The following is a 13818-nucleotide window of genomic DNA, read 5'->3' on the forward strand; positions in this document are numbered from 1 at the left end:
TATTCGCATAGCTGAATTTGCGTATCTTAAATCGACCCACCCCTGTAGTGAAGACCTGCCCTAACTTTCCAACAGTAGTACCTTTTATAGGGTGTGAGACAAAGAAACTGCTTTTTGGAGGGGAAAATCCTTTCCCAGAATTAATTTTACCATGTGTTCTGTTTCCTGATTACTCGTTAAATTTCTTGTATGATCCCCAGTTTACTTGATTGATTTAGTAAAAAGGACTCTCTCTAACCTGGTCATTATTACTTAACAACTGTGACAACCAACAGTTCTTAATGAGCAGGGGCGGCTCCAGGCACCAGTGCAGCAAGCGCATGCCTGGGGCGGCAAGCCTCGGGGGGTGGCGTGCCGGTCGCCGTGAGAACAGCAGTCAGGCAGCCTTCAGCGGCATGCCTGCGGGAGGTCCACCGGTCCCTGCGGCTTCAGCGGTGGGTACGCCAAAGGCGTGGGACCGGCAGATCACCCTCAGAAACACCGCCAAATCCGCATGACCAGCGGACCGCCCGCAGGCGTGCCGCCAAAGACCGCCTGACTGCCGTGCTTGGGGCGGTAAAAAACATAGAGCTGCCCCTGTTAATGAGTTACCCATTTTTCAATGGGTGATTATTTTATCCACTACAGAACCCATCTGCAATAACAAATATCCCTTATAAGTCACCCAGTTTTGTTTATAACATACTTCTGTAGAAACTTTTATTTGTTTGAGGGGTCTTTTCCCTGAACATCTATATTCCCACAGACTTGGACATGCTGATGATAATTAGATACAGCCCAACACTGAATCACATTTAAAAACTCCTGAGTACAGGTCACCAACAGGTTAAGAACTAATGCTATGGGCCTTAGAATTTAAGATACTCTTTGCAATATCATAAAGATTCTGGGAGAATGGTTAATATGCAAATGAATGTAATATACAAGAAAAAAGGACCAAAAAGTTTCATATTTACTGACAATGTATATCTGATATTTTCATCTTGTGCCTCATACCCAAGTCAGTTCTGATTTAGGTTATAAAGATGTTATGTTTGTGTCCACAGGCGATTATGCAATCACAGTGGCCATTTCCCCATTTCTTGCAGTTACTGTATGTTACAATTCCAATAACTCACACAGAAGCCTCTTTGTCCCAAGCCTCTCAATTGAGCTACATCATACTCTCATAACTCCTAAGCTTTACTCAAGTCAGCTTTTAAAAAATAGAATTTGAAGTAGTTTGGTATTATACCTGCCCTTAAATCCCTTTCCCCATTTTTGTGGCAGTGCAGTCACATTTTTTATAAAGGTTTTCCTCCCTGTTGTGTGAAAGACCACACAACCAAAAGGGAGGAAGACGACTGTATAAGGGAAACAATGAAACTAACTATACACAAAGCAATGTTGAATGCACAAAGCGAAGAAACTGGAAAGAAAGAGAAATAGTTTGTCTCTGATCTTTGTTACAGTAACCTTTGGTGTAACCTGTATGAATGTAAATACTTACTACTGTTATAAACGTGATTTTTTTTTTAATTGAAAGTCCCATTAATTGTTACCTCAAAACATTGTTCAAAAATGTACTTTATTCTGCACTAAATTTTGAAGAAAATGAAATGTTTTCATTTTCGTTAGGAATTTTTCACTGAAATTTTCAGTTTTCAACAACTGAAAACTGAATATTTTGGTGTTTTGGATTTTTTTTAACAAAACCCCAATAGAAAGTTTCCATTTATCAAAAAGTAATTTTTCATTAAAAAAACTGATGAACATTTTAACCAGTTCCAGTCAACATATTTTTTTAATCAATATGTTAAACATCCATCTCTCTTTTACGCAGAGACCGAGAACTCTTTTGTAAAAGGATTATTTAAAAAAACTAAATTTAGCCTTATCAGTTGGGTTCTGGGTTTCAGGCACAAATTTACATCTATGCATGAGCGTTTGCTCATTCTGTTAAAACATTGGTTTTTACATGGACCCCGTCATCAGGGATCTGAGCACCTCACAATCTTCAATGTATTGATCCTTAACACCTAAGGAAATACTATTATCTCCATTTTACACATGGGGAAACTGAAACACAGCTTAGTGACTTGCTCAAGGTCACACAAGAAGTCTATGATGGAGCAGGGAATTGAACTTGAGTCTCAAAGTAGTGCCCTGACTCCTTGCCTATCCTCATTCTCTAGAACGTAAGTGGAAACTACCTGACGTTTACAACACACGTGCTGTCAGAAAGCTGCCCAGAGCTGGATTCAAACTCTGAGTACATGGGTACTGCTCAGGTTCAATGGCCACAGCATGTCAGCATGAGTCACCCAGTTACTCTAACAAATTGCTCTCCCTCCCGCTTGTCAGTTCCATTCATGCGAGGTGACAGGGTGGAAGACCCCTTCCCTGGGCAGTCATTCCACACACTTGATTGCATGTCCCTGTTTAGAGTCTCTAGGCACTACTATAATACAAATAATTATTCTGGGATGTTCATTTGTTTTTTTGCATTGCTCTGGATTTCTTTAGGCATGTAAAGATGCATGTATGCAGACACTGTTCCTTTTCTGCTCCCTTGTGGCAGGCTGTGGAACCATGTGACTTGCTCATGAAAACAGAAAAGAGACGTGAGGAGCAGGTGTTTGGATGCTACAGTGATGAAGATGAGGGCTTCTAGGTATTTGGACACCAAGACCTGCCCAACAAGGTTTCACACCATCACACAGCCAACCAGTTTTGAAAGGTAAAAGACTGCTGCCTTCATTTTGAGTAACCAGTAGACTTGCAGTGGGGTGTGCACAGAGGTGAGATCTTAGTGGCACTGTCTTTTTGTTTTACGTTCAGAGTCCTGTGAAACAATGTAAAAGAAAACACAGTTTATAGAGCGTGCTTCAGCCTCTGATACTCACTAGAGGGCTCTAAGATTCCATTCCCAAAATGATGCTATAGCTTTTCAACAAATGGATTAAAATGCTAACAAATAATGGGCCAGTTTCATTTGGTCGTAATTCCCTCAGTGTAGAATTTGACTAACACCAGGTATGGACTTGGCCCAATACAGCATGCTGAAATCATCCATGTAATATCCATTTAACACATCTATATGATACAAAAATCAAGCCTGGTTCTTGTTTCACAACAAACCTAAAACTTAGGGCAAGTTTGACAAATTGTTCACAGATATTTTTGAAAATTCAGGCCAGGTGTGAGCAAGGCTGGGCCATGTGATGGAGACGGATGAAAAACAAAGAAATCTTTTTGGTGGCTAGAGATGGTCCCGAGTGGCAGTGCTTGAATTGGGAAAGTTCAGGGTATTCATAGATCATGGGTTCAGGATCAGACCCATGATCTTGATCTGAAGCCAGATACAACTTGGTGGTTTCAAACAGAGCTTTATTATAGGTTTCCAGCTCCATTCAAATCTGAAACTCAGAAATTCAGAGAATATGAATTCCAAAGTACTGAAAAAGGATGTGCCTGAATCTCTATCTACACAGAGATACAAAATGTACATAGAAAAGGCAGGGGGGAAAAGGTGAAAGAAAGATTTTTTTTTTTTTAAATCTATTTATCCACAGGACAGGTACAGCTCAGATGGCAGTAGTGAAAGCTTCACTGCTCCTGCCTCTGTCTAGCTTCTCCTCAACAAACATCTGCCTTACTATGGAGGGGAACCACCTCTAATGGCAAGAGGGAAGTTTAATCTTCATGCTCTTAAAGGCAGTGGCCTTTCAGTTGAAAGTACCAACTGGAAACTGAGTGCAAGGGTGGTGGGTTTTATGGTTGCTCGTCCATTAGAAGGAGGACCGAGTGCACCAATTTACTTCACCTGGGTCCCCAAGTAGTCTTTAGATGGTAACTACTTTTGGTCACTACTGATGTGGCATGACTTTGAACTTATGACAAAGGGTCTCAGACTTCGGAGTTCTCTTATCCCCCCCCCCCCTTTCACCATCTTTTAAGGGTACCTGGGTTATGCAAAATGCCATGTATCCCAGTAACTTTTAGGGATATAGAGAAAATTCATCAACTTTCATAAATTATCAGGGTCAATTCCAGTCACTACTTATATAGGAAATCTCTAGGGAAATGGAGGTATTGCAGGGAGAGGTGTTAGGAATACAGTATTCTCTACCCTCTGAGTCAGTGTAGTTTTTATGGACCACTCTGATGTTGGGGGGGTGTTTTCTTTTTGTAGGCTTATAACCCCCAAATCCTTCCTCCTCATTCATTAAAGATCTGATGTCACTTTTCCTCAGACTAGCATCCCACACAAATTAACTACATCCTGCTTAACAAAAATGCCCCAGAGGAGGGATTCTTCACTTCCCACCCGAAGCTATACTGGGATTACACTGGTGTGGTGGTTCTCACCAGAATTGTATACATATTTGCTTTATTGATGCATATGAACTCCTTGCTCTGCAAAAATATTTATTGACATGAATAGGTGCCAGCATATGGAGTTTTGGATCATGATCTTATATAAATGAAAATAAGGATATTACTGCATAGATGCACTCTAAAGTGGTGTGGTGCTGTAAATGTAAAGGCCAGGTATACATAGCATTCAGCTGTGATGGCTAATGCTGAGGTGCTAAATGGGGTACTTGCGCTGAGAGAATCAGGATTCTAGCAGCTAGGCAACATTGAAGTGACAGATTCAAGATGCAAAATGGTGCTGTCCCCTTACAGCCCTTTCACATTAGATGATCCGTCATTCGCTCCAGTGCTCATTGCTGACTGAAAAGCCATGTAATGAAGGCCATCAGGGGCCTGAAATGTTCCAATTCAGAAACTGCACTCCTACCCCTAATCATTTTGTTGCCCTTTTCTGAATCTTTTCCAATTCCAATATATTTTTTTGAGATGGGGCAACCACATCTGCACGCAGTATTCAAGATGTGGGTGTACTCTGGGTTTATATAGAGGCAATATATTTTCTGACTTATTTATCCCTTTCTTAATGATTCCCAACATTCTGTTCACCTTTTTGACTGCCGCAGCACAGAGTGGATGTTTTCAGAGAACTATCCACACTGACTCCAAGAACTCTGAGAGGCAACAGCTAATTTAGACCCCATCATTTTATATGTATAGTTGGGATTATGTTTTCCAATGTGCATTACTTTGCATTTATGAACATTGAATTTCATCTGCCATTTTATTGCCCAGTCACCCATTTTTGTGTGATCCCTTTGTAACTCTTTGCAGTGAAGTCTGCTTTGGACTTAACTATCTTGAGTAGTTTTGTATCATCTGCAAATTTTGCCACCTCACTGCTTACCTCTTTTTCCAGTTCATTTATGACTATGTTGAACAGTACTGATCCCAGTACAGACCCCTGGGGGACACCACTATTTACCTCTCTCCAGTCTGAAAAATGACCATTACAAGACATAGTGATGCAATGGCACCATGAATAAAATAACTCCTTTTTGGAAGCCACTTTCTCAGTATATTTCCCTGTTATCATGGATTAGTTTGAGACTTTTTAAACTGTACTTTGAAATTCAGCTATTTATAAGGGGCCCAGTTTTATTACAGGCACTGAATAATTTGGGAACCTATGGGTGGAGACGTAGATGCTTCAGCTGCAGATGTGTGGAGCCCTTCTGTCAGGTGGTTATTGGCAGCAAAAAGGGTCAGATTTAATATATTTTGGGTCCCTCTTGACAAAACTAAACTGCCTCAAGCCCTCACCTAGAAACCTGCAAAAACTAAACAGATCCTTCCTGGGTGCCCTTATCAGACAGAAATAAATCTTTATTGGGGTGAAGAAAACAGACAAACTTGGAGAGATTGTAGGGTGAGAAGAGAGATGCCTGCTTGGTCTGGTACTCTATCATCCTCTAGTGGTAGTTAGAACAGCAAGAGATTTATGAGTCTGCTATAGCCTTGGCTAAGGGAGATGTGTCTTTTAGCTCATGCAATAGAAGCTCATGCATTAAGTTCCAGTGATCATAGGTTTGATCCTGGCTAATGATGACAGGGGCTGTCAGCATTACATATGTAAATTAAGCATAAAATACACCGTCCCCCAAGTAATTTTGGCAGCAGTCCATATAACTCCCTTCCCCTGCTGATGAGAAAGTCCCACAGGTAATAGTCCCTTGGCCACACCACATTTACTCCTGGGGGAATTCTGTGCCAAAAAATTAAAAATTCTGTACACAATATTTTAAAATTCTGCATATTTTATTTGTCAAAATAACACAATATAATCAGTTTCAGTTATTTTGGTAATTTATTTCAAAATACCTGTCAACAAGGATGTCAGCATTATAGGCAACAACAACAAAAAATTCACCTGAGGGGTAGAGAGTTCAAGAAACTCCTATGACAACCCAGTTCCAGTTGGGGAGTGCTGGAGGGTGCTATGTGGTATCCCCCAGAGCTCAGACACCCGCAACCTCCTCCTCCAGAGCCCAGCTGTGGGCCACCCTCCCAGCCCACACACCCGCACCCCCCTACCCCAGAGCCTTTACTCCCCCAAGCTTATTTACTATCCCACTGGGGGACACTGTATGGTCCTACCCTCCCTCACCCTTTGCCAGAGCTGGGTCTCCTGGACCCTCTCCTGTCCCCAGGTAGAAGATAATCAAAGCTGGGCAGCCAAAGTGTTCAGAGCCTCCATCCACACCAGGCTGGGTGCTTTGCTCACTGTGAGCTGGGCTCTGCAGCGTCCATCAGCTCCTATTGGCTGCCAGCAGCTCTGCAGCCCCAATTGTGTACATAACATTAATTGGGCACAAATTCTGCATTGCACAGTGGCACAGAATTCCTCCAGTAGAACACATTACCCATCCACCAAACCACGCTCACAGCAGCAGTCCAAGTGTCTCTGTGTGGAGCTGTCAAATTGTAGTGTTAAATATTAAAAGCGTGCCCTCACAAATAACTTTTTCTGCGCTGTCATGTATCAGCCAAAGATTAAGGATTCAAATTTTCTAAAACTTCTTTGAAGACGAGTAGCCTGATTTTTCAAAGATGATGTGCATTCAGTAGAGTTAATGAGTGCTTAGCTTTTCTGGGTCTGCATGGGAGAAGCTCCCTAACAATCCCTCCCCACCTACCCCCAAAAAACCTGTTCCATATTTTCCCCAACTATACCAAACAACCATCCAAGGTCACATCCAGGCTCCTTCCCCACATGGCGGTCTATTTTAAAGAGGAGATTGATATTTTTAGTTCTAGCATTTAAACACTGTCTACTGATGTTTTGAAATAAATTGCTATTGCATCGTGAAGCATATTTATATACAGAACATTCTTATTCAACAATCACACCATTCGAAGACTAACCCTGGATCTTAATACCACCTGAAGTGTTGATCCAAATCTGCATATCTCCAGCAGAGGGATATGAACTATTGATATTAAATGTTGTGTTCCAATAATGCTGAGCTTTTGACCAAGAGTCAGGAAATCAAGATCAACATTGTTCTCCACCCCGTCTCAAAGTTAAATTCAATGTGTTGCCCAAATTCTCATTTGAGACTTTTGTCAAGGCCTTAATTTATATACACTTCGATGCATCAATTCATTTTGAGGAAAAGCTATTCTAAAAATACTTATCTAGGAGAACAACATTCAGCTTCCAGAACATACGCTGGACAAGGGCTTTAAAGAACTATTCACCTGTTACATCCAAAACACCTGGACATATGTGAAAGTCGCAATCTGGAGTGATTCCAGGGATTGCAGAAGGGAAGCTAAAAGCATGAGTCTCTACAGCTTGAACTACAGAGCCAGTTATTTGTCAGTGGGGGGCTTTAACAGGCTCACCTTCTCTTTACATTAGGCACAGAGAGGGACGCAACACAGTTACCAGTAGTTTACACAGATCCACACGGTACCTGTGAAGACCCATAACTGGACATGAACGATACATAACTGCACATGCATGTATGTCCCTTTTTCCAGTAGACAAAGATTTTTAGGGAGGATAAAAGGCGCATATACATTTTGTGAGCATGGTTGTCATGCCCACCTTCGACAATGTCATCCTCTATAGATAGAAATAGAGAGACACATGCTGAAGGCAGGATTATTATACCTTTTTGCACATTATGCTGGATTGGAACCTTTGAAGGTATCCTGATTTTCAGGTTAACACAAATGTATAATTCTTTTGCATACCCTAACTGTATGTTCATTTTATGCTTTGATAAACTTATTCAGAAGGAGCATTATACACTGCTACCTCGATACGTGACCCGATATAACACGAATTTGGATACAACGCGGTAAAGCAATGCTCCGGGGGGTTGGGCTGCGCACTCCGGTGGATCAAAGCAAGTTCAATATAACACGGTTTCACCTATAACACGGTGAGATTTTTTGGCTCCCGAGGACAGCGTTGTATCGAGGTAGAGGTGTATTAATATAACAGTTCAGCAGCAGAGCTGATGCAAATACCACCATGATGGCTGTGGTAAGTTTGTTTCTGTAGACATTAAAAACCCCTTTAGGTCCAGCTGTGTTCTGTCATTGCCTCAGTTTTCCATTATAAATAATGTAATTATCCTGGTGCCTGCTAGTTCTACTATGGTTACTGAAAAGGTCTATTTTATATATTCTGTTAGATCGATTTCTGCTGCAAAACTGTTGTTCTTGGCTGAAAGGTGGCACACAAGAGAATTTATTCTCTGCCTGATGCATGCTGCCTGCAGTTAAGGCTGGGTATATATTGAGACAAGAATTTACCTGTTGGATGCACTGCAGGAACTATTTGCATGTAATACTTTTCAAACAAACCCCAATCTGTTGGGTAGTTTTAGAGTTACTAACTGCATTGCTACTCTTCTGATTAATGATCCTCTTTTGCCCTTCTATGATTAAAAAAGACTTTCTAAACCCTACTGGGATCATTCACCACAATGTGGACTTAACCCCTTTATATTAAAATAACAAATAGAAGTTTATATATTTGAAAATTGTGAAGTGCACACTTGTAGTAGCTTTTCACTACACCATTGTTTTAGTCTTCATATGTCTACCATAGCAAAGACTTCAGATCAATTAAGAGATTTAAGTATATAACATACATTTTAAAAGTTATTTGCATACAAGCTATCAAGAAGGGGCCTCTCTGTATTCCAGTTATTGTGGAGGTATTGGAATAGTGAACAATGAAAATCTAGGCCAATGGAATAGTTAAAGAATGCTGGCTTCATGGGGTGAATAGGGATGTTTCTGTACACAAGTGACTAGTGGGTGGGGGACATTAACCTACATAGTTGTATAGGAAACCTCAAATTTGCATGTGAAAAATTTTAGTTATATTTAAATTGGCAACCACCAGATTTATATGTGTAATTATTTTGTTCATGAAAATCTGGTGATTACCAATTATTGTATGCCATTAGATTGGGCCCACAATATTGATTTGTTGCATGTGCAAATATTGTACATGTAAAGGTCCAGATCAACACAGCTTGCAGTTTTGCATTTTCTTTGCATTATTAGCAGATTGACAATACCAAGATTTGTCCAGGTATCAGGATAGTCTGACCAGAACCACACTGGGTCAGCCAAAATTGAGGGGGAAAATGGGCTTGCTGCCTATCCTTAACTAACTGTGGCTTTGTGAATAGTGAATTTTAAAAATACAAAAAAAATGAGTAGAGGAAGTCTCAGAATAGCCTGTTACCCAGTTTTCACTGAAGAAAAGATAAATCTTAATGTGTTCAGTGGCAGACAATAAGTCTACGAAACAAATGCACTGAGAACAAATGAACTAAGATACAAAAAGCCATTTATTCAAAAAAAAAAGTGGTGTCAAGTCACATACACAAGCTAATATTAAGCGACAAACACAGATCAACCAATTCTATAAACAGACATAGGAGTGTTCACATATCACAGTACCTAAAAAGATTGCTGATAAAAAAGGAGTCCATAAGAATTTCATTTCACTTTTCCTATATGGCTCCTTGCTGAATGTCTAACTCTGACTCACTGTGCACTAACTTAGGCAGAGTCCCAAGGAGAGCATCTAATGCCTCAGGGCTCCATTAAAGAACTTTATTCTTCTAAACAAAAGGAAAGCCTAGCCTTGAGTTTTTTGTAGGACACTGAAGTAAAACCTGTTTTGCTTGAACAATACGGCATTCCCAAAGAGCATTTGGCAGGAGCCTAGAGATTGTGCTTTGTTGAACCATCTTCATTCTCCTCGCCTTCAGATTCTGATTCTATGAGGTAAAAAGAAAAGTAAAACTTTTCTGCTCTTTTTGAACTGGATTTACAGTGACAGTTATATCATTATTTCTGTAAATAGCAACAGTAAAAGATTTGAATAAAAATTAGCCTCATATCACATTTCCTAGGGAGGGCAGTCAGATCATTGAAAGCAGCTCCGCAAGAAACATACTGCAGAAAAAAAAAAAGAGGAGTTCTTGTGACACCTTAGAGACTAACAAATGTATTTGGGCATAAGCTTTCGTTGGCTAAAACCCAAGCTTATGCCCAAATAAATTTGTTAGTCTCTAAGGTGCCACAAGGACTCCTCTTTGTTTTTGCTGATACAGACTAACATGGTACCACTCTGAATACTGCAGACAGAACGCCTAATTCTACTCAGTTGTACAGGTCTATATTTAGAACAGAATTGGTTCACTATGGATAATCTAGACCTAACTTTCCCACAAAATAAACTGAGATCAAGTATACACTGGTTAAATTTAATAAAAAACAATAATTATCCATCTGTAACTCTAATCTATCTGTCCAGGTGGGATTGCTGCTGTCCAGAATACAAGTTACATACTGCAGCTGATGTGCTCTATCAGATAAATCAGTTTCTGAAGACTATGTATTATGATACAGTCTGTTCACAAAACTGTAGGTGGCAGTACAATTAGACTTAGACGCATGCCATATATTTGCTATCAAAAATCTAAATAAAACACCACACATCCCCAAACTGCCAACTAAAATCAAGTGAAAAAGTTTACATTATGCTGAATCTCTGACTTATTGTTCACTTCTGAGGAAAGTATGTTGCAAATGCAATTCAATTGCAAACCAAACTTCTCAGGCCAAATTTAATTGTGCAAAGTGTAAAGTCACACATTTAGGAACTAACAACAAGAATTTTTGCTATAAGCTGGGGATGTATCCGTTGGAAGTGAGAGGAGGAGAAAGACCTGGGTGTATTGGTTGATCACAGGATGACTATGAGCCACCACTGTGATGCGGCTGTGAAAACGGCTAATGCAGTATTAGGATGCATCAAACGAGGTATTTCCAATAGAGACAGGGAAGTGTTAGTCCCATTGTACAAGACACTGGTGAGATCTCATCTGGAGTAGTGTGTGCAATTCTGGTCTCCTATGTTTAAGATGAATTCAAACTAGAACAGGTGCAGAGAAGGGCTACTAGGATGATGCGAGGAATGGAAAACCTACCTTATGAGAGGAGATTCAAAGAGCTTGGCTTGTTTAGCCTAACCAAAAGAAGGCTGAGGGGAGACATGATTGCTCTCTATAAATACACCAGAGGGATATATACCAGGGAGGGAGAGGAGTTATTTAAGTTAAGGACCAATGTGGACTCAAGAACAAATGGGTATAAACTGGCCATCCACAGGTTTAGGCTTGAAATTAGACAAAAGTTTCTAACCAACAGAGGAGTGAAGTTCTGGAATAGCCTTCCAAGGGGAGCAGTGTGGGCAAAAAACCTAACTGGCTTCAAGACTGAGCTTGATATATTTATGGAGGGGATGGTATGATGATCTGCGTCTAACTGATCACCATATTTGGGGTTGGGAAGAAATTTTCCTGTGGGTCAGATTGGCAGAGACCCTGGAGTGTTTTCGCCTTCCTCTGCATCAGGGGGTTTGGGTCACAATTTGAGGACCTCAGTAACTCAGCCAGAGGTTAGGAATCTATTACAGTAGTGGGTGGGAGGAGCCTACTGCAGCCCTGGTGCCAATGGAGCTGCCTCTCCCTCCGTCCCCCTACGGCCCTGGTTTCTGTCTTTTCCTGTCCCTGCTTGGGGCCGAGGAGCTGGCTCTCCCAGCTACAGCAGGTTGAGCTAGTTCTCCCCCTTCCCCCAGCGGCCCCAGTGCCAGTGGAGCTGGCTCTCCCTTCCTCCCTAGCCCTTGGGACAGAGCAGTTCGCTCTCCCCGCCCTAGCCCCAGAGGACTTCTGTGCCCCCCACTGACTGGGGGTGGGCTGAGCCCCTGCTTGCCCACCCTTGCGCATGCCCCTGCACTCAAGTAAAGGAGTAGCAGTGGGAGAATAAAGACAGTGTAAGACTCCTGCCTGAAATGCAAACATTTTAATTGGTCACGGTTTAATATACCAAGGTGTGTGTTAAAAGGACAATCGTTCAGTTATGCTGACCTCTATGTAGTGGAATTGCTGTTCATAATCCCTCCATAAAATTCTGATTAATAATAACGTTTGATAACCTGATACTACTGTGTTTAGCAGCCACAGATAATCAGCAGCCCCAAGAAATTGAAGGAAACAGTGTGTCAAATTATCAGTTTGAACTGAGCAGAAGAGAGGGGGCAAGTGAAGAGTGATAAATATACACCTGCCACTCAACATAACTAACATGGGGCAGTCTTTAAAGCAGGGATCGGCAACCTTTGGCCCGCGGCCCGCCAGGGTAAGCCTCCTGGTGGGCCGGACCGGTTTGTTTACCTGCCGCGTCCGCAGGTTCGGCCGATTGCGGCTCCTACTGGCTGTGGTTCGCCGTTCCAGGCCAATGGGAGCTGCGGGAAGCGGCGTGGGATGTGCTGGCCGCTGCTTCTCGACGCCTCTGTTGGCCTGGAGCGGCGAACCGGTGCCAGTGGGAGCCGTGATCAGCCAAACCTGTGGACATGGCAGGTAAACAAAGCGCCCTGGCCCGCCAGGGGGCTTACCCTGGCAAGCCGTGTGCCAGAGGTTGCCGATCCCTGCTTTAAAGGGACAGTTCACCTGTTCTTATACCAGAAGGAAAATGTTTACCATTGTAGGGCACCAGAAAAAAGGAAATGTGGGCCCAAACACCCATTTATTTCCCTTCCCATTATTCCTTTTTAACAGTAACTACAGTCCTTGTGCCTTTATGATTGCTGTTCTCATTCAGGAATTCAGTGAAATTCACACTGCAGGACACATGGAATTTTAAGAACTCGAGACTTCGTATGGACTCCATTAATGACCTGAAAAATAGTCAGTGGTGCCTGCCTTCTAAAGACTAAGATCATAAACAATTTAGAGCAGGTACGGTCTTTTACCATACATCTGTACAGTACCTAGCACAGTGGGGTCATGGTCATGACTGGAACTTGTAGGCACTACTATAATACAACTAACATCTTCAAAATGGAATTGCCAAGGGGCTACTAAATACTGTTAACGTAAATGGAATTGTACCTTCTTCAGCATTTTGCAGCCACTCAACAAATTTCTTCATCTGGTCAAGAAATACACTTTTGCCTTTAGCAAGATGTGCTTCTTTGTACCACTTCAGGATGGCTTCTTCACTCAGGACATCAGCTGCAATTCAGAGCAGTGGTTGCAAAGATCAGCATATTTTTATAAGACAGAAGACAATTGAAAAACGTCTAGGTTTTGAGGCAGTAAGAAGTGAATCACACTGATCAGAGTGAGATGACACTAGGCTACAGTTGCAGCATATCGCCTTAGAGGGATCCCAGCTGTGTCCCATACTGTAAAGTCAGTCATTAACTAAATAGGCCAGTGTTAAAATAAACCATTCAGTGTCATGCTTCTGTAAATAGTAATTACTCCTCTATTCAATTGGCTTTAAATAAGAGATATATGACACACCAATTGCAAAGGAAGTCAATAACCTCTACCTGTATATCTTAGGACTCACCTC

At 41.6% G+C, this 13818-nt stretch overlaps 1 protein-coding gene and 1 long non-coding RNA gene across 7 annotated transcripts in view; one reads left to right on the forward strand and one right to left on the reverse strand.

Annotated features, from left to right (window-relative positions):
- The window catches only part of LOC128832774 (uncharacterized), a 38134-nt gene that overhangs the window by 18865 nt on the left and 5451 nt on the right, over positions 1-13818 (forward strand). Inside the window, exon 2 of the long non-coding RNA XR_008444050.1 lies at positions 2561-2719. This is a non-coding gene — a long non-coding RNA (uncharacterized LOC128832774). The remainder of the gene's footprint in view (positions 1-2560; positions 2720-13818) is intronic.
- BZW2 (basic leucine zipper and W2 domains 2) overlaps positions 9720-13818 on the reverse strand; it is an 80811-nt gene continuing 76712 nt past the window's right edge. For all 6 annotated transcript variants that reach the window (XM_054020373.1, XM_054020372.1, XM_054020375.1 and 3 more), the window contains 2 exons: positions 13350-13472; positions 9720-10172 (listed from right to left, as the gene is read on the reverse strand). In XM_054020373.1, the coding sequence (XP_053876348.1) occupies positions 10117-10172; positions 13350-13472 (179 nt within the window). In that variant the 3' untranslated portion in view covers positions 9720-10116. The remainder of the gene's footprint in view (positions 10173-13349; positions 13473-13818) is intronic.

Source organism: Malaclemys terrapin, chromosome 2 (assembly GCF_027887155.1).
Source record: "Malaclemys terrapin pileata isolate rMalTer1 chromosome 2, rMalTer1.hap1, whole genome shotgun sequence".
NCBI classification, from domain to species: domain Eukaryota; kingdom Metazoa; phylum Chordata; order Testudines; family Emydidae; genus Malaclemys; species Malaclemys terrapin.